The sequence below is a fragment of the Coffea arabica genome, chromosome 6e (genome assembly GCF_036785885.1).
Source record: "Coffea arabica cultivar ET-39 chromosome 6e, Coffea Arabica ET-39 HiFi, whole genome shotgun sequence".
NCBI lineage: Eukaryota > Viridiplantae > Streptophyta > Magnoliopsida > Gentianales > Rubiaceae > Coffea > Coffea arabica.
In genome coordinates, this window is record NC_092321.1 from 2848527 (window position 1) to 2872567 (window position 24041).

General features: G+C 35.0%; 2 protein-coding genes across 3 annotated transcripts; both read right to left on the reverse strand.

Annotated features, from left to right (window-relative positions):
- Window positions 1-167: 167 nt before the first annotated feature.
- Window positions 168-4752, reverse strand: LOC140004495 (uncharacterized). Of its 2 annotated transcripts, none has more exons than XM_072054422.1 (9): window positions 4421-4752; window positions 4165-4326; window positions 3224-3703; window positions 2644-2818; window positions 1686-1977; window positions 1314-1386; window positions 1151-1241; window positions 982-1061; window positions 168-821 (listed from the first exon to the last, which is right to left on the reverse strand). In XM_072054422.1, the coding sequence occupies exons 2-9, from the start codon at window positions 4294-4296 to the stop codon at window positions 576-578; spliced, it is 1569 nt and encodes a 522-aa protein (XP_071910523.1). In that variant the 5' UTR covers window positions 4297-4326; window positions 4421-4752; the 3' UTR covers window positions 168-575. The 2 variants fall into 2 exon arrangements, with proteins under 2 accessions (XP_071910523.1, XP_071910522.1); XM_072054421.1 differs by having other exon boundaries at window positions 4165-4332.
- Window positions 4753-10409: 5657 nt separating this feature from the next.
- LOC140009293 (probable E3 ubiquitin-protein ligase LOG2) lies at window positions 10410-13309 on the reverse strand. The gene is made up of 3 exons (XM_072054423.1): window positions 12387-13309; window positions 11001-11505; window positions 10410-10783 (listed from the first exon to the last, which is right to left on the reverse strand). The coding sequence occupies exons 1-3, from the start codon at window positions 12854-12856 to the stop codon at window positions 10667-10669; spliced, it is 1092 nt and encodes a 363-aa protein (XP_071910524.1). The 5' UTR covers window positions 12857-13309; the 3' UTR covers window positions 10410-10666.
- Window positions 13310-24041: the final 10732 nt, after the last annotated feature.

Here is a 24041-nt window from a genome sequence, read left to right on the forward strand (position 1 = left end):
GTTTTGTTGAGCAGGTTTCTCGACGACATGACAATCATAGCGGGACCCTAACAATTGGGCATTTTGGGTCAAGAGAGAGGTCGAGCGTTGGAGGGTAAAATTGTTGAATGAATCAGATTTGGTCTGGCTGGATATGAATTGCTCTGGGAATAACATCAGCCAGTCGGTACTGAATTGATTCGCTTATCATATATCGCAAAAGAGGCAACTAATCCTCACCCCAAAGCCAAAAGCCAAGGTAACACAACAGGTGAAAGATTCAGACTTCACAGATCTGATCCTCCCCCCACGCCAATGCAATTGGTGATTGGCTTAAACTTGACATATACACCATTCCCTGAAAGAATCCAAAAGCAACTGATGTATCTGGTTCTTGCTCCTCTTGCTGGAAGTCGCATCACCATGTTGGCTTGAACGATGAGTTTCACAATTTTTGACAACAGGTGTCAAGTGTTGCCACAAAGTCGAATGAGACTCTATAATGCAGTATATTTCAAGTAACCAGTAGTAGTAGCACTTTCCTGTACAATTGGCATACTGCTGTTTGGTGGTCGCGGGGTCAATGTGTTCACTGTCTATCCACGATCGATCCCTGAGGTGACCATACTACCTGCCTCTGGAGGCTCAGTTTGTTGTGCGCCCCTTCCATCTGACAACTCATTTGGGTTCAAAACCTCCTCAGAGGTGCGTTCCTGAGTCGACCAAGCATTCCACCGTCTCCTCCATTTCATGAGTTCAAAAACAATGGAAGTCCCACACATCGCACCTCCAAATCCAGCAAATGTCGCTAGCAGCACAGATAAAATTGCCTGTACATGAAGCTACTCTCCAGCAGCCATAAATGAAAATGCCCCGTCAGCATACGCTCTTAGCATTTCAGATTAATTAATCAACTCAAAAGATAATAACAATGTCATCTCTTCAAAGCCTTCTCCTACCTAGCAAATCTTTAATTATCATTCTAAATGAAGAATTTCTTACCAGCGAGTAGAAAACATGGGCAAAGAGAACCACCAAAACAAACTGAATAGTTGCATACATCCATGCATATCTTCTCCTTACTGAGCGCCAAGGATCAAGGCAGATAAATTAGTAAATCAACCATTTGAAACTGCAAGCGAAAAGACAACATTTCATTACAGGCATATACCCATTGTAGTAGATGTCATGGATGCAAGAAGACCCAATATGCAGGAAAAGGGTAGAGATATGGCAATGGCACCAGATCCCATTTTTATAACCTGTACACCAAATCATACCATTAGAACAATTGATTCATTCCAAAGCAAGCAATACAAAGTGGCATGAATTACCAAAAGTTGCTCAAGAAAACAAAAGTAAGCAAGCATGCTGACGATCACAAGAACCGGAACATCCTGCCATACCCTGCAGACGATTACACCATCGTTATCAAGTAGTTAGAAAATTTAAGATTTTAACTTTCTTAAACAACTTCATGCACTTCACTATCAACAGTTGATCACAAAATTGAACAATCAGGAATGAGTCTAAATCTCCAGATTTCAAACTTTAATAACACTATAACTTAAAAACACAAACATTTAGAGACACACACAGACACAAAGATCCATGAGCATGCAGACATAGCATCTTCATATAGACACTCTGTCAGTTATAAACATATAGACACAGAAAGATTCAGAAAGCAAACATTTCTGACTTGCCTGTATCGAGGAACTTCAATAGACCTAACTGCTGCACTTCCTCGGGGCTGACCCTCTTGAATTCGTAAGAGTGTTACAGGTAAGTTCTGAACCTCTTGCTTGCAGACATCACAGGTTTTGTTACCTTTTATGCTAAACCATTTCACAGCACAATCTTGGTGGGCCAGGGCAAGTTCACCCTTACAGTTGCATTCCATCTTAAGGGTTTCTGAACTCTCCCCTAGTTCAACCAGACAGATTCTGCAAACTGCTTCTTCTTGAGGGATATCTTCACCATTATTATCACTTCCATCTGAACCAAAAAACTAAAATAAGGTGGAGCTTGGTTATCACAAGTCAGAAAAAATGGGATTATAGATGCACTAGATTTGCAAACTTGGTCAACATACGGCATCCTTCCTTTTAAAAGGTAGAACAAAAATCCCCAAAACCAGATGTCGAAGGTTCAAATCCTACATAGTATGATACAAAAAGGGCCCCTTTATCAATTTTATCAATTATTTGATAATTCTTCGTACCAGAGAACTCTCCCTAGTCCAATTTTGCTTGAGCATGTATTTTACCATAAAGAACTCATGGAAATCATCTTAAATTCCTTTTAGTATTCTTGAACAACTTTATCTCTGCGAGTTCCAGAAATGCAGTTACAGTTCCAAGCTCTGATTTGGTTCTTCCCATATATAGAATGATTAACAGATAGATCTGAATGCATTTTTTTCATATCTCAAGGTATTGTGTTTACTGGAGATCAGAATCTAAAGGTTGAGTTGCTGCTTTGGAATTAGGTGCCACTACTCTCCTTCTTGGAGTCAGCCAGATCACCAATAAGAAACTTTTAGAACTTATCAAAGAGTAAGAACCTAGACCTATGTAATATTGAAGATAATAACAATAATAATAATTAATAAAATACTTAGCTGCATCACATAAAATAAGCATGATTAGTAAAATGACACACCTATATCAACTTTCGCAGTTGCGTCCAGTGTTGGTACATTGTGTTCTGTAACCCGTGGAGTAGCAGGGATGACACGAATTACACCACCCAAGTTATCAATCTGCCTTACACTTCCATCTTTGTTTAACACCGGGACTGAGCGTGAGCGGTGGATGGGATAAAATGTCCCACCTTTCTGTAACGGAACTGATTTTGTAAGAGACTAGCTAGAGATAAAGTATCTCCAAGTTACTTGGCAAAAAGCGAATTAGCACCAAAGAAGAGCATACTAATAATTGTATACATGAGCTTCAACTTTGTATGTAATGCAAATTCTTGAGGAACTTGGAAAATGCACCAGGAGCAAACTCAAGTCTTGTTCCAAGCTTCTATGCAGCAAAATTGTGAAAATGAAAAGAATAGAACAGAACTTAAAGATGATCAACATAAAATTATGAACACAGAATGGTGATCCTTCCATCATATTTTTCTTAACTGAAAGAACCATCAATTACCCATATTATTTAGTAGCAATTAAAAAGTTAACCAAAGCAACTGCATAAAATAGAATAAAAGCTAATATGAAGCAACTATCACTCACAACTGAATTTCCATTCACTCCATGTGTTGACTCTGGATTTGAATGAGCAATTGGAGTTACTGGTAAAGATGATGTTCTCTTCATCCTCGGTGTAAATAGCTTTGTAAGAGAAAATGTCCTTGTAATTGACCTCTTCTCCTGTGGTCCGAGTGGAGAACCTAGAGCTAGCATGGCTGCCTTTTCGATCTCTGAATCTGTATTCCGAAACTTAAAGCTCAGTTTAGGCAGGAGGCTCTTCATTGATGCTTTACCCTTGTTTGATGAGGAGGGAAGCGGGGATCCATTAAACCTGATATGACCGGGACTCGGTAATGGTGAAAAGTTCACTTTTTTAGGAGTTGGTGACGGAGGCACGTTTATCCTCACAAAATCGTCTATGGAGCCATCAGCTGTTGTTTTGGGTATATCCACAGTTAAAATTTCATTCCTTTGGTGCTGACTACTTGTTGATTCCTCAACTATTTCACTTGATTCTCTAACCTGCCAAAATAATTAAAAAAAAAAAAAAAACACTGATCAGAAGGGGAAACTTCAAAGTGCAAAATTGAAACTTTCTAGTGGGACGATTGAAATGAAGAAGTCAAGGCAGACATAGCTACAGCGCGCAGACATGATGCCCAAGAATTGCACCATAAAGGAAAAAGTTTATTTCTCGGAACATTCAAACATCATAGTATGGATTATCGCCAAAGTCCTAGCTAAATTATAGTAAAAGGGGAGAAAAAAAAAACGGGCAATGAAAATTCTAATTGGAGATCAGTTAATAAGGCAAAGGGAGAATATGGAAGTGAAATTCTGACAGGCCAGGGAGGAGTTCTCATTAAAGAAATCAGAGTTCAGTCACAAGAAAGTCGAGAGATATGCTGACTTAGTCAAGTGTAGCATGTAAATGCGTGGATTAATTTAGAAAAAGAAAAAGGAGGCTAGAGGACAAGTAGTACCTTTTGGATACCAGCAGCAGGCGGTGGATGAATGGCGGTTGAGGCGGCGGGGAAGGAGGGTGGTAAGGAGGCCACCAGCCCCTGAACGTCGACATGGTGTTTAGTCAAAGAATTCTCTTGAGAATTTTCCATAAATGCACGTAAAAGGGAGGAGGAGAGAATCTGCAACTAGTAATTAGTCAAGGAGTCAAAAGGGAATCAACTGGAAATTCAGAACAAGCTTGTAAGAATCAAAAAATCCATAATCGAAAGAAACCTCAGAAAGTCCCAATCACAATACAGTACTAGGCTGCTGGTGGATTTTTCACAGACAACTCCTTAACGCTGACAGAGATTCGTCTCTCAGAGAAAGAGAGAGAGAGAGAGAGCCAAGGGAGGATTTCAATTTGGCAATCGATACCGATATTGATACTGATGTGGGCTCTGTCTACATTTTTGTGGCGCAACATAATAATAAGAGAGTAAAGGTACAACTGCACGCTCTGGCTAGTACAGCCGTACACCCTCCACTTTTACAAACTTCGAAAGGTCCCAAGAAACAGAACCACCAATCACTTGCTCCTATGTTTTATTTGTTTTCTTATACGGCTTCTGCCGGTTACCTCTCACCAGTATTAATTCTTCCCATTGTTTTCCTTTTCCCCCCATGATAGTTGCATCACATATTGGCAACCAGTCCAGGGAACAATTCAGGATATGGATTTGGCACATATCATACCTTTTTTTTTGTTCTTATTTCTTATTAATAAAAAAAAAAAGAGTTACAAATAATGCAAGAATTATACTTTTTGTCTTGCAAGTATAGTTTCTCATTGAAGCCAAAAGATGTTACCAAGTATTATACAAAAAAAAAAAAAAAAAAAAAGATTGACCTTATGGCTTTTAGAAGGGTAATACCTTATAAATCATTCAAGATTTACAAGGGGAAGTAGCGCAACATGAAGAGGGGAAAGTTGGGAGGAGGATTCATGGCCAACTTAATACTATTCAGATAGTTTGGGGAATAATCAAATGCTTTACCTAAACTAACCCCTTCTGAAAAATGCATGCATACATACATATATATATATATATATACACATACATATATATTGACCTTTATTAGTTCAGAAAGGTCAGGTGACGTTTTGATGATGAGTTGTCCAATGAGAAAACCTCATCAGTATATGTTACGGTGTCAGGCCAATTATTTGAAAAAGAAAAGACCAACAATTTAATATAAAATAATATCTAACACGAACGATGAGTAACGCACAAGAATTAACGTGGTTCGGCTTAATCACCAAGCCTACGTCCACGGAGAGAAAAACTTGTTCTTACTATAAGAGAAAACCACCACAAGATTACAACTTGATTCTCAAGCCCCAACTCTTGTATAACCTTCTCACCCACTAAGAACTCTCTCATTCCTTTCTTGTGTTTTTGTAGTATGCCAATCTACCTATTTATAAAGAACATTACTTGGCCAAAAAACTAAATAACAATTGAAAACCAATACTAATTCCTAAACTCATATAGAGTAGGAAATAACATCTAATTCTAAATCAAATAGGACTTTACTTGACTACTATTTCAAGTAACTAAAATTTAAGTAGGAAACTAGTTACTTTCCACACCAAATAAAAATCTTGACTAAAAGAAATTAAGCCAATTTCCTAACGGTATATGATCCAAGTGATGTCAAAACCCCGAAATGGACCCTCCCTGATTTGATACATGCATTTACATAATTTGTTTTGGGGTTTGGCCCGTCTGGTGTTAAAATTTCCTAACAGTTGCAAGACCTTGTTTATCCCTCAAACTATTCAGTACTGTACGATGACTCAATTTAATTGTATTGCTCAAATTTAATATATATTAGTCGCCTTCCCCCAACCCCAGAGCAAAAGAGAAGAAGAACGAACAAGGCAAAGAATATTTTGATTAAAAAGTAAAGAGTTACATAGATATCCTTTTGTTTTAAATTGGAGAGTTACGTAAATATCCTTAGTTTTTCATGGATTGACTCCTATGTTCTATCACGTACGCTACAATATGCTTCCGGCGATGAACAGGTTTTGACATAGAGATTTTTTTATTTTTTTTTGAGAGGTGGTGGAGGTGTTGTTGTGGTTTTTTTTGGGGGGGGGGGGGGGTGTAAAGAAAGGCTTTTTTTTTCTGAAACAGATTGGTGGTGGACTAATACTCAAGCCATAACAAAGTCAAGAGATGTGCTCGTAGTTATTATTTAACCCTCGAAGGTGGTTGACAAACTAATTAACCTTAATCACTAAATTAAAGTCTCTTCAACCTTTTGAAAGAAAAGTTAACCATTTACGAATTTTAATTTCAGAAAGTTAATAGAAAAGAATCTTTTGAAAGTATGATTAAGGAAGTAAGAGATGAGGTGCAGTGCAATATCAAATGAAATAATTATCGAAGTATTTTTTGTGACATGATATATATAGAATAAAATACACTTGATAGATAAAGTATAAGAGGTGGATTGGAAAACATAATGGAATGTCCAACAATTCCCTGACAAGGTCTCACTCCTGCAAGTCAAAACAGCCGCAATAGAGGGCAAGTGGGCAAGGAATCAAAAGGATTGCTTGATGTTAAGTTCTTTTTTTCAAGTAAGCCCCCAGATACAAATGCAGCTAATTGCGACTCAGAACCCCAGTTATCACTTCAGCTATTGATTCAATATTACGGCGAAACAGCTTCAATTTTGTGTCATATATATTGTTGGTGCATTCTCCGCTGCCGACTCATAATTTTAATTTAATACCGCTACTACTACTACTACTAAGTAACAACAACATAAGCCCCCGCGTGAATGGTCCAGCGGTAGCCTCCTCCCACAGGGACTGAGAGGTTCCGAGTTCGAGCCTCAACTCTGCTGGATTCTTCCGCGCACTTAACATGCTAGGGTCGGGTTGGGGCGCCGGGCCCGAGCCACAGGGGAATAGTTGGACCCCGTAAAAATTGACCCGGACACCCCTGTGTCGACAAAAAAAAAAAAAAAAAGTGACAACAACGTAAAGTAATGCGACCAATCAGGCGGCTTGAATATTGTCGTCATTCGTCTCCATAATAATGATCCTGTTACAGTACAGTACAGTTGACATTCACGGAAAAACAAATCTTCTCAGACCATCGATTGATTTAGACGGACATTTACTATGTTAGGGTAATGCTTTTTTATTCTCTTTTTTTTTAAATATTGATTAGATAAATTTTTTTTTTTAAAAAAAAAAAAAAAAACTCACGGATGAGATGGCGCGGATCGGAGCAGATGAGCTGCCTGGCTAGTAGTGCTAATCGATTTGCCAAGTCCGTAGACTTCCATTAGTAATAATGTAATGATGTGTTTTAAGGCACACCGGAAATGACAATCGGGACCCGCTGGGATCATCTCTTGTAGTGTTCTGGGTTCGGGTGGATTCTTGTAGAACTCAGCTTTCGCTTTGACAAATGACAGTCTGAAAAGGACCGGAAAGCCACATCTATACTATATAGTATATACGAACGGTAGATACCAGCCAAGAATTCAGAAATTTGCGATGAGAGAAGAAGATGATGGATGATGAGTAGGACAACAATTATATTATTGTTGTCAAGTGTAAATCATGACAACCACTGCCTCAAATCTCTCCAATGATGGTGGGGCGAATTTCTTAGTCTATTGTCAATTTTGAAAAAATTCACAAAATTGGGGGTATTCGGGGTGGAGTTGGTGCTCGCCCCTACTTTGCTTGTCTTCATACGATCCTGATTTAGGGACGAATTAAGTTCCCATTTCGTTTAATTTTCTACAATCCTAATAAATTAAATTCACTCTACGATTCTCCCACCAATTTTTTTTTTTTTTTTTTTTATATAAAGAAAAAATTTACTTACAAGAGAGTGTGTGTATATATATATATATATATATAATCTACTTACAACTATACGTAAGCTGGCACGCTTGAACTTGAACTGAGGACATTTCTACACGAAAACAAATTTGTTTCCCAAATTGGCGGAAAAGAAATATGGGCTTACTTGCACAAGTTATTGGATTGACAATTTAAAACGCAGAGCTGCTGTTTATGCATAGGGAAAAGAAACTGACCACATAAAAAAAAAAAAAGAGACTAACTTACTTAGAGGGAAAGGGTTATCTCATAACTCCTAATCCCACAATTGGTTTTTTTATGGTTCTTTCAGTGGTTCTATTCTAATACAAAACTGCCGCTTGGCTAAATTTTATAACTTGCACTTGGGTCCTCCCTGAATCGGATTATTACAGAGCACAGAATTTTAAACTCGGAATTTGATTAAGATACTTACTTATGGAACAAAGAGCCTGATTAAGATCTTTATTTAAACTTACATAAGAGCAGTTTACATTTCATCAGTGTTAACTCAGGTAGCGCATTTATTTATTCAAAGTAAATTGAGCAGATATAGTTGAAGACCTAAGAAGAATAGAGACCTGTGATATGCGCTTAATGTGTGGGTCAACTACCTGTTTTAATTGCTATTCTTAGAAATTTTTGTAGAAAAATATACCGTAACAATTTGAAATTTTTGTAATGAAAAAATGTGTTCATAAAATCACGAAAAAACGTAAAATTTTTCTGCAAAATATCACAATCCAAACAAGCTGGCCACCTCACGTCTTCAAGCATTATCATAGCAGGGAGAAATACAACGAAGTAAAAAGATCTCGGCCTTGTTTGGAAAGGGATTTTTCATCAAAAAATCTCTACATTTCTCGTGAACACATTTTTAACCATCTTTTTACCTCACATATATCATATCACTACAGTACATTTTCTACAAAAAAACTCCAAAAAATTACAATTCAAACACAACCTATATATTATTGTTTTTGCAGTAGTCAAGCCTTCCCCCCCCCCCCGCGCGAAGGAAGATTTTATCAAGCAAATAAAATAAAATGAGTGAGGGAAAAGAAATTCAAGTTTCATCCTTAAAAAGTAATTTCGCACAAAGCATTGAGCGGAAATGAAGGTTGGTTCTTGAGTAATGTACTTCGACCGGCCTAACAACCCTAAGAAATGTTGTAAGGAGTTTTTTATGATTAATATTTTCTACTACACTGACAATATTACAAAAAGAAAAAGAAAAATACTACATGAGAAATTTGTATGCACGTCACAAATGCTAAAAATGGAAATGCCAATGGAATTATATGTGTCATTGATTTAGATTTGACTCAGGTGAAGAATGAATTTTTCAGGAGCAATTCCGGAACGTTTTCAATGAAGACCTGGCATCACCAGTCCTCGACCTTCCACTTCCAGTTTTTTGTACTACCACAAGGCTTAAGGTCGTGGACAAAGTTGAGAGTAAACGCAGACGTCATAAACTTTTATGATTTTTGAGTAAAGCAAAATAATTCCCCTTTGAGCAACATGCCCTGAACCACGATAAGATTTCAAGAACCGCCGCACCGTTAAAATATATGTTGAACACCCAGTACCCGGAACTGCTTTTTCCAGATTTTGGTCGACAAAAGGGGAGAAACAAGTTGGGCGATTGACACCAAAAATGAGCAACTTCTCTCCATCAGCATTAATGGACATCCACGAGAAAAAAAACAACTTTGAACTTCCCCTAACCACCCTATCATATGATTTCAAAACCACCCTTGCTCTCATTTATTGTATTAGCAAATACCATATTCTTCCATCAAAATGAAGCTGAGTAAATACATATTCATCACTGGTTTCAGAGGACTCCTGAAGAAGACATAATAAAGAGTCGCAAACCCCTCACATATCTCACAAGCTGATCACAAAATTTCATTTCACAAGAAGCCTACGCCAAACAAACCGTCAAAGGTAACTAAGATACTTAACAGTTGGAACTATTGCAATTAAAAGAGAAAATTACTCCACAACCACAATCCAATAGCAATTAAGCTAATTTAGCAAAGAGCTTTAGCTGAATCATCCAAATTCCATTAAATTGGGCCCAAAAGCAGACACCTAAAAGCTGTTTAAAAATAGGAAAGCATGTAGCCTGCAGGTTTTCAAACTAAACCTTAAAGTAAATAATGTGAGTGTTAGGACCATCACCAAAAGACCACAACGAGAGTTTTCTTGGGTGGATGACAATAAACTTATAAAGACAAGCCAGAAATATTGCAAAAGGTCACAGAATTTCAATCAGAGAAACAACAGGAGAAATATTGCAAAAGGTTGTAGAATTTCAATCAGAGAAACAACAGGAGAAAAAAAATCACGCTAGTAAAGTAACAAAGCTAGAAAACACGCTTCATACTGTACATAGTTGAGCAAATAATGAGTAGCAGGAAGTATCATTAAGCACCTTACGAGTAAGGAGCCATTAAACTATGAGCAATGAGCTCAGTTTGCATTACATCCAAGACTCGTGCACTTTCGTGCCTGATTAAAATCATATCAAAATAGGTGCAACCAAAACATGGGTGCAGACAAGAAGACAAAAGAAAAGGAGATAAAAGAAACTTTACACAATGGAACACTCGTCTTCATTCCTCAGCTGCATTGCTAACCTTAATCTCCAGAAGCCGTTCAACTGGCTGCCTGCAAATTGGGCACCTATTTGTTTGGAACCTCAAAACTTTGGCACATCCGTTGCACATACACTGCATTCAGAAATTTTAACTCAATTATTGCACTATATGGCAAGTAGGCATAAAACTTAAGAAAGCATGAGCAGTCTTTTCAATCTATATCAGCTACACAGATTCATGTAATGAGACTAGAATGCTGACTCTATTGTGGTGAATAAGATGAGTTCCAGAAGAATGAATCACAAAGTCCAAAAAACAACAACTGAGAAAAGAGAAGATAGTAGAGTACCATGTGTCGACATGGAAGGACAGTAGTGTCTCGGGGTTCTGAAAGACATATTACACATTCTTTTCCTGGATCATTTCCATCGAAGTCACTGTCAACTGAATTGCCTATCCCAAATATTTCTTGCAATTCATATCTCATGCCATTGACCCATAAGATTTGCTTCACCACCCTGACCTGATATTCACCTTTCTCTTTCTCAAACACCGCCTGGGTAATCTGAGAGTTTGTCGATCCAGGTTCTGGCTCTGTGTTTCCATCCGCTGATGTACTCTGATTATCTGCAAATGCCTCTGCCTTCACAGCTAGGGGGTAAACACCCATCTCCCCCTCCTTCAACAAATCTGCTTCCTCAAACATTGAGAGGTCTATGCCAGTTCCAGAGGGCTGTCTAAACTTCTGTGCTAAGCCCTTTTCGAAAGACACTGTTACTGGTGGAAGTAAGCTATCCTTCATTGGAGTAAGAGTACAGTCTTCACCTTCTTTTGCAAAGAAAATTATGGTGATGCTGCATAGAGCATGAAAACTCAGACTTCAACAAGACAAAGCTTCTAGAGTTCTAATTAAGGAGTAAGCATCCCATTCAAAGAAAGTAAAACAATTAAAACCAAATAAGTAAAAAAACTAGTTGAAATGCCATATTTGATTAACTGAGAAGAGTATTCTAATTTTAAAAAATTGATAACAAAGAAAACAAGATAAAATGACTACTTTCACGCGCATATATAATTATATATTTTCCTTATGATGCTGTAAACATCAACTTACAAAAGTCCTCGTCCAAAAATAATAACTTTTGGCATTAATCATTATGGCCCGAACAGACTGAGTATTAAATCACCCATGCTTGATCAAAATATAAACATTAAAAAATTTTATATGACCTATCATCAACAAGTGTTCCTACAAGATTTCTTCTTGACAATGAAACTTGATCAAAATGAGATAACGCTGCATAACCTTTTTCTATAGAACTATAACGATACCAGCCACATTTTTTTCTTAAAAGAACCTCAATCAATATGTTTATGCGTAAAGGGCATCTCAAGAACTACTGAGCAACTGAAACAGTTAGGAGGCAAACAAGTGGTTCCTCATTGAATACTACCATTCAACACCTCTGTCCAAGAAACTTCAAACTGCACAAACAATTAATTTCGATCCATCCACACGCTAAGGGGTAAACCAGTAAAGCAGTAAAACGGTGTAAAACCCATAGGACCATTTGAGTCACCAAAGCTTATTGAGTTTCAAGAATCAAATGTAAAACAACAGAAAAATCAAAGCTTTGAAATCAGGACACAAAAAAAAAAGCTCAAATGTACAATTCGACTGCACATTGTAATAAAAATCCACGTAAGAACATAAAAGAATGGGATAAAAATATACCTCCCAGCAACCGTAGCATCAAACGTGAAAGCAACAAGATACTTGCCAGGATTGGCCTCGTCGGGCTCAATCCGCAAAGTTTCCTTCTTCAGATTAACATCGTTCCGGATGGTGACCGCCTTCTGATGCTCCACATAGGGTGTGGGTGGTTGCATCATTGGCCCGCAAGGGTAACGGCCACTGACCCAATTGACATGGGGCGGGTCCATGCGGTGGTGGTGATCGTATGGAGCCGGTAAAGGCACCGGCATAGCCGGTGGCGGTGCCGGATAGTAGCCAGGGTACTGGTAATAGGGATGCGGAGCATTAGGGTTTGGGTATTGGGGAGGGTACGGGGTCGCTGCGGCAAAAACGTATCGGTTGGCAGTAATCTCAGGTTGAGGTGGCTGGGGGGGCGGCGGCGGTGGGTGGCTCCGCCGGCTGCCGCTTCTTCGCCGGTTGTTTACGCCTGTACTTCCAATATTACCCATACTATTTTCAAACTAATTGAAAAGAAATGATTTCTGTATAAATGAAAAGGAAAAGATTTCTGTGTGAATGAAAACTAATATACAATTAGGCCGCAGGCATCATGAAAATCGAATCCTTGACATGATCATAGAGAAGATTTTTGATACCGAAATTTCTTCCCAAAAAAAAATTTTGGCTTAAGCGGAAGGATTCTGCAGGTAAAAAAATAGGGAAACGAAAACTTCTGGGTTTTGCAGGGGGTTGAGGTGAATTGGGGGCTGGATGGGCAAGAAAGAAGTGTATAGGTGTTGACGGTATGTGATAAGAACAACTGTTGAATGCATATAATACGCGCGGAGGGAGGAAAAGGCGGTGGGAAAAGAAGGAAATAGGAAGAGAGGAGCAGGGGGAGCAAGGAATATTATGAATTGAGAGAGATTTATGATGCAGGGATGGACGGATGGAAAGTGGGCAAATTCGGGGGTGGGGGCTGTTACTTTGCCTTATTGGGTTGGGAGAGGATCAGGATAATGGGATTGCGTAAAGGTCCACCAGCACCAACGACACCATCCATGAGTTCTGGCGGAAAAAAAAAATGCCAACTTTTCTATTTTCCTTCACCTTTTTGGTTCTTTGAAGCAACAATTCTGTACATTCTTATAATAGCAAAAATCAAGTAGATTTTATTTCTTTTCTTCTCTTAAAAAGATCAACAGTTATTTTCCATTTATTCATTGTGACTCAAACTCCCAAATGATTGTAAAGGAAGTGCCTTACTTACAAGATTTCATTTCAATAAGATGAAAAGATGGTTAAATAGCCACTAGTGTGAATATCCGTGCTACGTACGGTGCTGATATTATTGAAAAAATAAAATAAAAGGGTGAATTAAAAAATGTTAAAAAATTGTACCAACACAATTAAAATTAATATCTATCTAACAATAGTTTGAAATATGATAGAATATGTATATTATTCAAAATTTACCTTTTTTGGGAAGATAGATCCTGAAAAAATAATAGAAAATTATATTAGAAAATGAATAATATATGAATAAAAATGAATGTAATTAAATGTTGTTAAAATGAAATACTTACAAATATTATGCATTCGATTTGATAATCTTACATGAAGGTGTGAACATTCTTCACACCAATCAACTTTAAGTACGAAAGCCAAAATTGATAATTTAATTAATTCTGTTGAATTTTGTGAAATGCGTACTACAAATGAAAATGCACGATCTTTGCATGAATTGATTCATTGGTTGAACAACCTATCACCATTGTCTTGAAAATTAAGTACGTGCGAAATTCAAAATTAGTATATTTTTTTTACATAGTTTATAAATAACATTATAAAAAATAAACATATATCAAGAAATTCTACCTTCCTCTCTAATTCTTAGAGATAAAAAGTATCACAACCAAATACGAATCGTGCATGTCTGTCCTGTAGATTAAGATGCATGTTACCACTAGAATTTTTTATTTGTATGTTAATATTGTACCTGTTTGACAAATAAAATGTTATATACAATACAGAAAAATTTGTTGAAATTAAAGGTACATGAAATTAATTGCCTAGCAACAGTGTCGACCACATCATTACAATGCATACACGCTATTTTTGAAAAATGACTTTCACATAGTTGTCCATAATTTTTGCATAGCTCATAGAACATGTTTTCTATGTTAATACTCTGAATGTAAGTAAGTATTCGAAAATATTTAACCTAGTAAGAATGAAAGAAGGTATAGGTTATGATTATGAATTTAAAAAATTTGTGCAGTAATTAAATTAAATAGAGTAAGTTTACCGTATGCATGATTGTATATTCGGATATCCATATTCTCTTTGAATTTGCTATCAATAATCCTTGTGATATTGTAAAATTGCTTGATCTAAACCATGTAACTAACTTTCAAACAAATGTATCATTTTTAAACCTATAATTTTTTGAAATACATATTGATAAGAATATAAAACAACATCAAAAGTTTGATTTAGTGTTACTGATGAAATTCACCAACTGCGCAGGTATCGAGCAAAATCTAAATTGTGATTGTTATACAATTTGATAGCTCTAATTGTACAAAGTTATATTCGCTAAAAAATTATTCAAATTATATAGAGTATAAGTAAAAGTATTTGATTTACCTCTGAAATTTTGTACGCAAATACCACATACTAGTAAAATATTATTTATTGTAGCAGACTGATATTATAGGATTAGTAATATATTCAATAATTTGATACTCAAATCACCGATGAGGCAAGATTTGCCTAAATAATCTTTATAGTGTCCTAAATCTTTACAGAAAAAAGGCTAAATAGTCCTAATTGGCATCGCAAGTTACAGCAACGTGCCAGTGGCATCTAAATCTAATTTTTTTTATATCAAAATCTAGTCTTAATTGGTTCCGCTGTTTCTTGATCATGTTGTATGCTTCCGAATTAAAATTATATTAAAATAGCATGTGAATGAGTATTTGTCTTTAATTAAGGAGTAAAAGAATTTAAAGTATAAATAACAAACTATAAACGTTTTATGAATTAGATTATGGGAAAGTTTTAAATTTTAAATTTGATTGGTGATAGGGTTAGTTATAACCCACTACTTTTTATGTATTAAAATAAATACAAAAATTTATAACCCACTACTTGTTCCATTTTTTGAAATTTTTTTTAGGATTAAATATAGTAAACCCCTTAATTTTACATTTAACTGCACTTTATCCCCGCAACTTTACATTTAATTGCACATTTGTAATTTTTTTGAAATGTGATTGTAATTTACAAATCTCATTTGTAAGAGTGATTATAGGGTTAGTATGGTGACAAATATTTCTTAATTATAAAAATGTAACATTGTATTAAAATAGTATACGAATGAGTATTTGTCTTTAATTAAGGAGTAAAAAATATTTAAAGTATAAATAACAAACTATAAATGGTTTATGAAATAGATAGTGAGAATGTTTTAAATTTTAAATTTGTTTGGTGATAAGATTGGTTATAACCCACTACTTTTTATGTATTAAAATAAATACAGAAATCTAGAAAAAAAAAATGAGAAGTTTGGAAGCCATTGAGAGGGTCTCTGCTAAAAACCCTTCTGCAATACATTGCTGTTTCTTGATCATGTTGTATGCTTCCGAATTAAAATTGTATTAAAATAGCATGTGAATGAGTATTTGTCTTTAATTAAGAAATAAAAAGAATTTAAAGTATAATAACAAATTATAAACGATTTATGAAGTAGATTATTGGAAAGTTTTAAATTTTAAATTTGTTTGATGATAGGGTTAGTTATAACTCACTACTTTTTATGTATTAAAATAAATACAAAAATCTAGAAAAAAGAATGAAAAGTTTGAAAATCATTGAGATGGTCTCTGCTAAAAATCCTTCTGCAATACATTGCTGTTTCTTGATCATGTTGTATGCTTCCGAATTAAAATTATATTAAAATAGCATGTGAATGAGCATTTGTCTTTAATTAAGGAGAAAAAAAGAATTTAAAATATAAATAACAAACTATAAACGATTTATGAAGTAAATTATGGGAAAGTTTTAAATTTTAAATTTAACTGGTGATAGGGTTGGTTATAATCCACTACTTTTTATGTATTAAAATAAATACAAAAATTTATAACCCACTATTTGTTCCGTTCTTGAGATTTTTTTAGGGTTAAATATAGTAAGTCTCTTAACTTTATATTTAACTGTACTTTACCCCCTCAACTTTACATTTAGTTGCACGTTTGTGATTTTTTTGAAATGTGAGTGTAATTTGCAAAGCTCATTTGTAGGGGTAGTTATAGGGTTAATGTGGTGACAAATATTTCTTAATTATAAAAATGTAATATTGTATTAAAATAGTATACGAATGAGCATTTGTCTTTAATTAATAAATAAAAAAATTTAAAATATAAATAACAAACTATAAACGGTTTATGAAGTAGATAGTGAGAATGTTTTAAATTTTAAATTTGTTTGGTGATAGGGTTGGTTATAACCCACTACTTTTTATGTATTAAAATAAATACAAAAATCTAGAAAAAAAAAAAGAATGAGAAGTTTGGAAGTCATTGAGAGGGTCTCTACTAAAAACCCTTATGCAATACATATGGATATAGATTTGTATTACTAATTGATGGAGTTCCATCTCCCACTCTATGATACTATTAGAATAATGCTATTTCACATAACTTCCCAATTCATGAGCAACATAATTACTTTTTCTACTAATCAATTATAGCTACTAAATTTCATTTGCAGTTTCGCGGATCTAGGCGTGGATCACATCTATGGATGTGACTGATCACAGAATTGAATCCACTTTGCGAATCATGGTAATGTTCAGAAACTTCTGAACTTTGTTTTGGCACATTTTCATGTGTAATTTATGCCATGTCTGATAATCCAATTCGTCACTTAAACTTAATGAATTCATATATTAATATGTTTAAATGCGTTTGATAACTAATAATTAAACATCTCAATTAACTAAGTGATACTAAATTTTCTAGACAAAATTTGGTCTAAAAAATAAGTGATAAGTGAAAAACTTATCATTGAATCTGATATATATTCAAATGTATTTGATTTAATACTTAACCATTCAATAATTTAATGGATTCAGATTTCAGATTTCAGTTTTTAAATTTCAATTTTATCAAACGCACACTTAGTTACTTTAATACACAAAGATGTTTGAACATCTGTGAAAGAGTATGAATGTATATAGCTCTCTTGGAAACATAATTTTCTTATAAAACTACACGTGTTTCTAAACAAATTAACTAAGGGTCTGTTTGATAACATAAAAAAGTACTGAATTTAAAATTTTTCAGACATTCAGATGTTTTGAATGTTTGATAAATGAAAATATTTGTTTAACTTGTTAAGCAGTGCTGAACCTGTATGTATTTTTTTAGCATAAAAATCATGACTGAATGCTTAATTCTGATAAGAATCAATAGAATTATTCCAACTACCTTATCTTATTTACTAAATCTACCATTATTTGTTAATTATGTTTAAAATTCTTATCTAATTAAAAAACATAATATTCTCTATCTAACGATTTTTAGTTTCTCTTTTCTCCATTTTTAATGATTTTCACATCTTCTCCATACTCCTCATATAATATATTTCATCTTTTATATTAATTTGATTTAAAAATAAATATTGTCATTTTCATACCTAACAATTTTAAACTAATTGAATCATAAATTCTATTTCTTTTTTGAATAAAACAATATAAGGGCAAAATTATCAAATTAAACTTATTAAGCATTCAACGATAAATATTTATCAAACAGCATAAATAAGTTTAGCATTAAAATTCATACATTCATATTTTTTTTTGAGTACTTAAAATTCAACAAATTAATTGTTTCAGTATTCAGATTTCAGAATTCAGATTCAGTTTTATCAAACGGAACCAAACTTTCACCATTGATCATTATCGTGAGAAACTCAGGGTATTTATTAATTATTTTCTCTAAAATCTTATTATATTTTAGAGGTAATTTACTATATTCCTATAATAAATACTTTATGTAGTACCAGCAAATAACATCTAAAAAATAAAAAATGTTGATACACGTTTCAAGATCATCTCTTTATCCCCACTTTCTTTGTGAAATTTGTGCATGTACTGTTGTGTGTTTGTGTATATCAAATACACAAACAATACAAATGGAAAATGTTAAAACCGTAGATCTATGTTACGTGTGACATGAAGCTTTCACCTAATTGCTAATTATTGTGTATCATCTACCACAAGCTTTCACATCACACACACACAAAAAAAAAAGGCTCCACCAGATGAGACTCTAATATTTATTACGATTCTTATTATAAAATATATTCTGGATCAAAGGTCTTTTCATGCAATAATACCTTCTAAACGAGAAGCAAAAATTCCTTCTTCTTAAACCCTTTTGAATGACGATCATCGACTCCTTTATTGTGATGGTTCGTAAATTTTTTTTATTGGGTCGTCCCCTAGATGACGGGTATCTTGATTTCTGTCTTTGTTCCTTCGGCAGGCGCCTTCAACTTCATCGTACAATTTGAGACCATCCAGCACTAATTTTGACCACCGTGGAAAAGAAGCTGCGAATAAATAAAACGATTTACAAATGAGGAATATGCTTTTGTTCGACATTTATTTGCATAAAACTCGACAGTCAATTGATCAAAAGCACCGACCCTAGGTAACTTTTTTTTTTTTTTTCCTTTGCCTTAAACAAATGATGATTTACAAACATCTCTTTCACGTTACTGGCTACTCCCCCCCCCCCCCCCCTTATCGGAAAGATTCCGTTTTTACGTCTCTGGACATTATGATTCTTGGCACATATAAAATAGTTATCGCATATTAGTTTGGATTAAAAACAAAAAAATTCTGTGATATACCTAATACATAGAAAAATTCTTTGTGATTTCAGAACATATAAAACGATATCTCGTGTCTTGAACTAAATTGTAAACTAACAGAATTCGTTAAACTTAACCCTATTAATTTCCTTTTTCTCTTTATATAAAACTTAAATAAAGTTGTTGCCTAGAAAGGTGGAGAAACAAAAAGTCCTCCTCATACGAACGAACGGCTGTCTTTTGTCCGGATGAAATGCATCGACGAACAGGAAGTAAGATCTTCCTAGAGACTAATGAATAATGCAAAAGAAATAACATAAAACGACGACATGAGAGGAAGATCATCCACTCACTCAAGTTCCGTGAACTCAGTGCCCTTCATGTTGCGCCGGAGCACTTTTTTAACTCTGGGCAGCATCGATTAGTTTTACTTTAGCCAACAAATAAATAAATAGTGGACAACAGCAATTAGTAGTTTGCACTGGAACAATCATTTTCGGTATTTGGGTCAGCTAATTTTCCACTTCAATATTTTAGGCACGAGGCTTGTCGATAAAGGACTTGAGTTGACTGATAAGAGTATCCAAATGATAGTAATCGTTGCTGGTTAGATTTGTGTAAAAGTTGAGTTCAAAATAAATTCATAGGTTAGTCATAATCTTATTGGGTTAAGGTCTTATTGACCGGTCGAGTGTTGCTTTTAAATTTTATTATTATGGCAAGATGACCGAAATTAGCGAAACCAAAGAAGGGTAATTAATTGGTGGTCAAAAAAGCATGCGTTGTTTAATTCTTTTGAGACAGGGCGTTTACATCAATGTGTAAAATGAGGAAGGAGAGGGGAATCCCTGATTACGCTCATTTGAATTGAGTTGGACCCTTTATTTTGTTACAGTATTAGGATACAATTTTGGCCCACAAAATCAGGGTAGGTTTCCTCAATGGACGTGGTCACATGATTGGATGGTGCCGACTGGTTTGCTTCATCAGCCCATCCAAATTCCCTCTGTTGTTGTCTCTCGAGACGCAGTGGAGTATTTGTTTGCAAGTCAAATGATCAATTCAATTTTCTTCTGCTGCTGATATGTACATTTTAAGTGCGATCTGCTGAAATTTCTCTCTGCAAATATATTATTACAAACTAAATTAACTGCAAGTAGAATACGCTCATAGTTTGCGTAAGGCCCCATTTGAGCTTGCGATACATTTATAAAGAAAACGCTTTTAGACGCTAAAAGTACTTTTAAACTGTTCTGTAACTAATTTCTCGTAATTTGAAGGGTCTAGCTTTTGATAATTTAAAAGTACTTATGTCGGAAGTGTGTCTTTATAATCAACGTAGCCCCAAATGAGGTCTAAATGGTTTCTAACAAAGTTTCTTACCGCGATTAGTATTTGATGATTTGACAAATCGTGTAGACAAGTGCTCCGTTCAACATTTTTACAGTTCCTATATTGAGTTGAGTTGGTCAAATCTTGCCGTGCTCTCGATGGTAAAAGGAAAAAAAAAAAACCCGAGAGAAGGTAATTTTGCTAAAATTCAATTGGTCGCAAGTCATTGAAGAACTGAGTGAATTGAATCACCAGTCAAACAATAATTTGGTCGTCATCACTCATTCTTAGAGCAGAGAAGTCAGTGGGAGTGATGGGACTACATCCACTAAGTACAAATACTATTCACACAATCGTAAATAAAGCCGCCCTACCATACTCCATAACCTGTATGGTCAACTCAAATGCAATACAAAAAGGAGGACCGACTCAGTGCCATTTACTATGTTTTAATAATACGAATAGGATCGTGCCCTTGTACATCTTCCACTCCAATACGCATTACTACTAAGTCTCTTATTATTATTTTTGGCGACTCGGACTCAACAGTTGATTTTCCTTCCTATCTTTTTTTTTTTTTTTTTTTTTCACAACGATCACATTTATATAACCTACTGTAACTTAATCCAAGAGGAGGAGAGGGGGACCCGGAGAAAGCCACAATTAAATAATAAGGTGCAAAGTAAGCTTGAACTCTTAACCTTCTACCCCATCAAAATTTGAATGTTTTGGTAGTACGAACAGTCTGGGCTATTGGCTGACTTTCCTTCCTATCAACCTGACCAAATTCCACAATGTAGCTAGGCTTTTCACCGATCGTAGTAGTATTTTTGTGTCCTAAATTTAAGACTCAGTTGTGTATCTTAATTAGCAATATATAAAATGGTTTTTTTTTAAGGCAAGCATAATTAGTGCAATTCATCTGAGCGGTACTACAGTATCTCCTAGGAATTGAAGGTGGAAGGGGTGAGCATGAGAGATTGAATGATTTCCGTTCGATTCAAATGATTGCTTTAAGTTTAAGCAAAAGCAATAATGAAGTGATCAATTGATTCTCAAATATTTGTATATATAAGCCATAAAAGTAACACTTGCTTTAAAACAAACACCACCCCCATAAAAAATAGAAAAAACAGTAACACTTTGACCATACAGAAAGAGGCTACTAATCCTTGCATCAAAGTCTGCTTATTTCCACAGATCTCCTTTGACCAAATTATGATTTGTAATCTGGACCCTGTTCCATGCTGAGTAAAAACGGGGGTTGCTGTATCCTATTCTATGGCATCATAATCTTGACTAAGTGCATCGTGTGCACATTGTATGCTTGTGCATATCCATGAATTGTTGAAAAAAAAAATTTCCACCGAGAAGTTTCGAACGTGAAAGTCCACAATTCAAAGCTAAGAAATCCAGTATTCATAAGATCGTATTTAAAATCAACCGACATAAATGATCAAGTGACGGACCAAATAATGCTAGTTTACTAATTAATGAGTAATTAAAGTTGCATGTTAAAAGAAACTCGGAATGGTTAAAAATTGTTTCTTGGAAGTAGAGAAGGACGCATGCTTGTGCTTTCAATTGAAAAAAAAAAAATTTTTTGAGATAAAATGGACCCAAAAACAATTTTAATGGTTGGTTATTAACAAAACAGCAGCTTCCTCAAAATTCATATTTCAACCGTAGACCGTAAAAATTTGCAAAGAATTTCAATCATTTGTGACTTAGTTATTAAAAAAGCTAGTCTAATCGTATTGGAGAATGACTTTGACTTTTACATTGAATTTAATCAGGAAAAGAAAAACTCAAGCGATTTTAAATTTGAATATTGGTGGGTTACATCAAAGCCACATATTTGGTGAAAAAAATACAAGCCAAAATTAGGTCTTGCAAAATAAGGGGAAGGAACGAACTTTCTTAATCTGTTGCAATCGGACGAGACTGTATCATTCATTCTCCTCAATACTTAAACGGTTTACAGCAAGAAACCAAATTCATCTCTTTCTGCAATGTTTTGAAAATCGAATCGGTGTGGCTGATTTGATCGATTGAACCGTAAATTGGTCATACGTTCAATCCGATTCAATGATTAACTCAAAAGCTCAATTGAGCCGATCAAATCCAGTCAAGAACCAATTGAATGGGTAAAAATTGAGAAGTTCAATCGATTTTTATTAATTTTTTATCTTCTAAAACAAATATTTCAGTTTTATTCAAAAATTTTAATATTAAAATAAAAAAATGACTAAATCTTCAAACCAGAATCGAATCGAGTCGAACTATGAACCAATAGCTTTTCCGGTTCACATTCACATCCCAGGTTCACATTGGTTTTGTGTGTAATTGTCTAACCCTGCACGGCGGATACATACACATGGCAAGACGGTGACAGATCTTGGCTTTTGGCACCATTTGGCACTTGAGAGGCTGCGGGAAGATTTCTTTCGGAAAGAAATCAACAACGTTTTCCAAATTTCGCAGTTGCCGTTTCAAAAATATGAATTGTCTAGATTTATTTTGTCCTGCTTTTTTAAATTGTCAAATTTGCAACTATCAATTGTATCACCTGGTCACCACTGGCCATTTGGTCCAGTGGTCATCCCCTTCTTTGGGATGCTGGAAGTCCGGGGTTCAATCCTGCTTCCTACAACTTGTCACTCTACGTGGCTGGTTTTTGCTCTCGCGGAGTAGTTCGAGCGGTCCGCTCCCCCTCCTTAGAGTATAACGACCTTTCTAGTTTGTTCAGGATTCGAGTCCCGCTGTCACCGTGTTCGGTGTGGAGTGGGACTTCTTCTCCCGGGCCGCAGGGGATTAGTAGGGCCCCGTAAGAATTAACTCGGACACCCCTGTGTCGATCAAAAAAAAAAAAAATTGTATCACCTGGTCCAGTAGATGTTTAACACAGGGTGTGACACCCTTTGAGAGAAGCCTAAAGTGTTAAATTTGTTGCAAAAAGTTGCAGTTAATCTGAAAAAAACGTTTAAGTAGATGAATGCAATAAATATGAAAATGTGCAGTAATATGATAAGTTAGATATAAACTATGTGTGTTCATAATAAATAAATAGGCACCCATTAACAAACTCCTTTTGAATTTGATCATCTTGTATATATTTTGGATGCTTGCGAAATTTGTGGACGTGATGACACCAAAAAACTAAAACGTGAAATAATACACGATTGCATGGATTATTTCACCTGTTGCACATTGCTTAGAAGTACTATATATGAAGTAAATTACGTTTAGATTTGATCGACCACAAAAAAATATAAAAATTTGTTACTTGTTCGAAGAGAATACAGCAAAAGTCTCCATTTGTCTGTGGGTCAATGAAGTGGTTTCGTTGAAAGTAAGCTGACGAATATTTATAAGAAAAAAAAAAACCCTCTTTAGAGATTCATCATTCATGTCATGTTATAAGGCATCGTCAGTTTTGACTTTTAACCAATTGGGTTACAAGTTTTTATCCATCAAATT

Bases quoted from the DNA above. Each gene is read 5' to 3' on its own strand.
- LOC140009293 (XM_072054423.1), bottom strand. From the start codon at position 12,856: ATGGGTAATATTGGAAGTACAGGCGTAAACAACCGGCGAAGAAGCGGC. The intron at 11,506-12,386 runs GTATATTTTTAT...TGCTCTATGCAG, and splicing joins GATGCTACGGTTGCTGGGAG to CATCACCATAATTTTCTTTG. The intron at 10,784-11,000 runs GTACTCTACTAT...TTCTGAATGCAG, and splicing joins TCCTTCCATGTCGACACATG to TGTATGTGCAACGGATGTGC.
- LOC140004495 (XM_072054422.1), bottom strand. From the start codon at position 4,296: ATGGAAAATTCTCAAGAGAATTCTTTGACTAAACACCATGTCGACGTT. The intron at 1,062-1,150 runs GTATATGCCTGT...CTTGGCGCTCAG, and splicing joins CATGACATCTACTACAATGG to TAAGGAGAAGATATGCATGG. The intron at 822-981 runs GTAAGAAATTCT...GCTGGAGAGTAG, and splicing joins CCCATGTTTTCTACTCGCTG to CTTCATGTACAGGCAATTTT.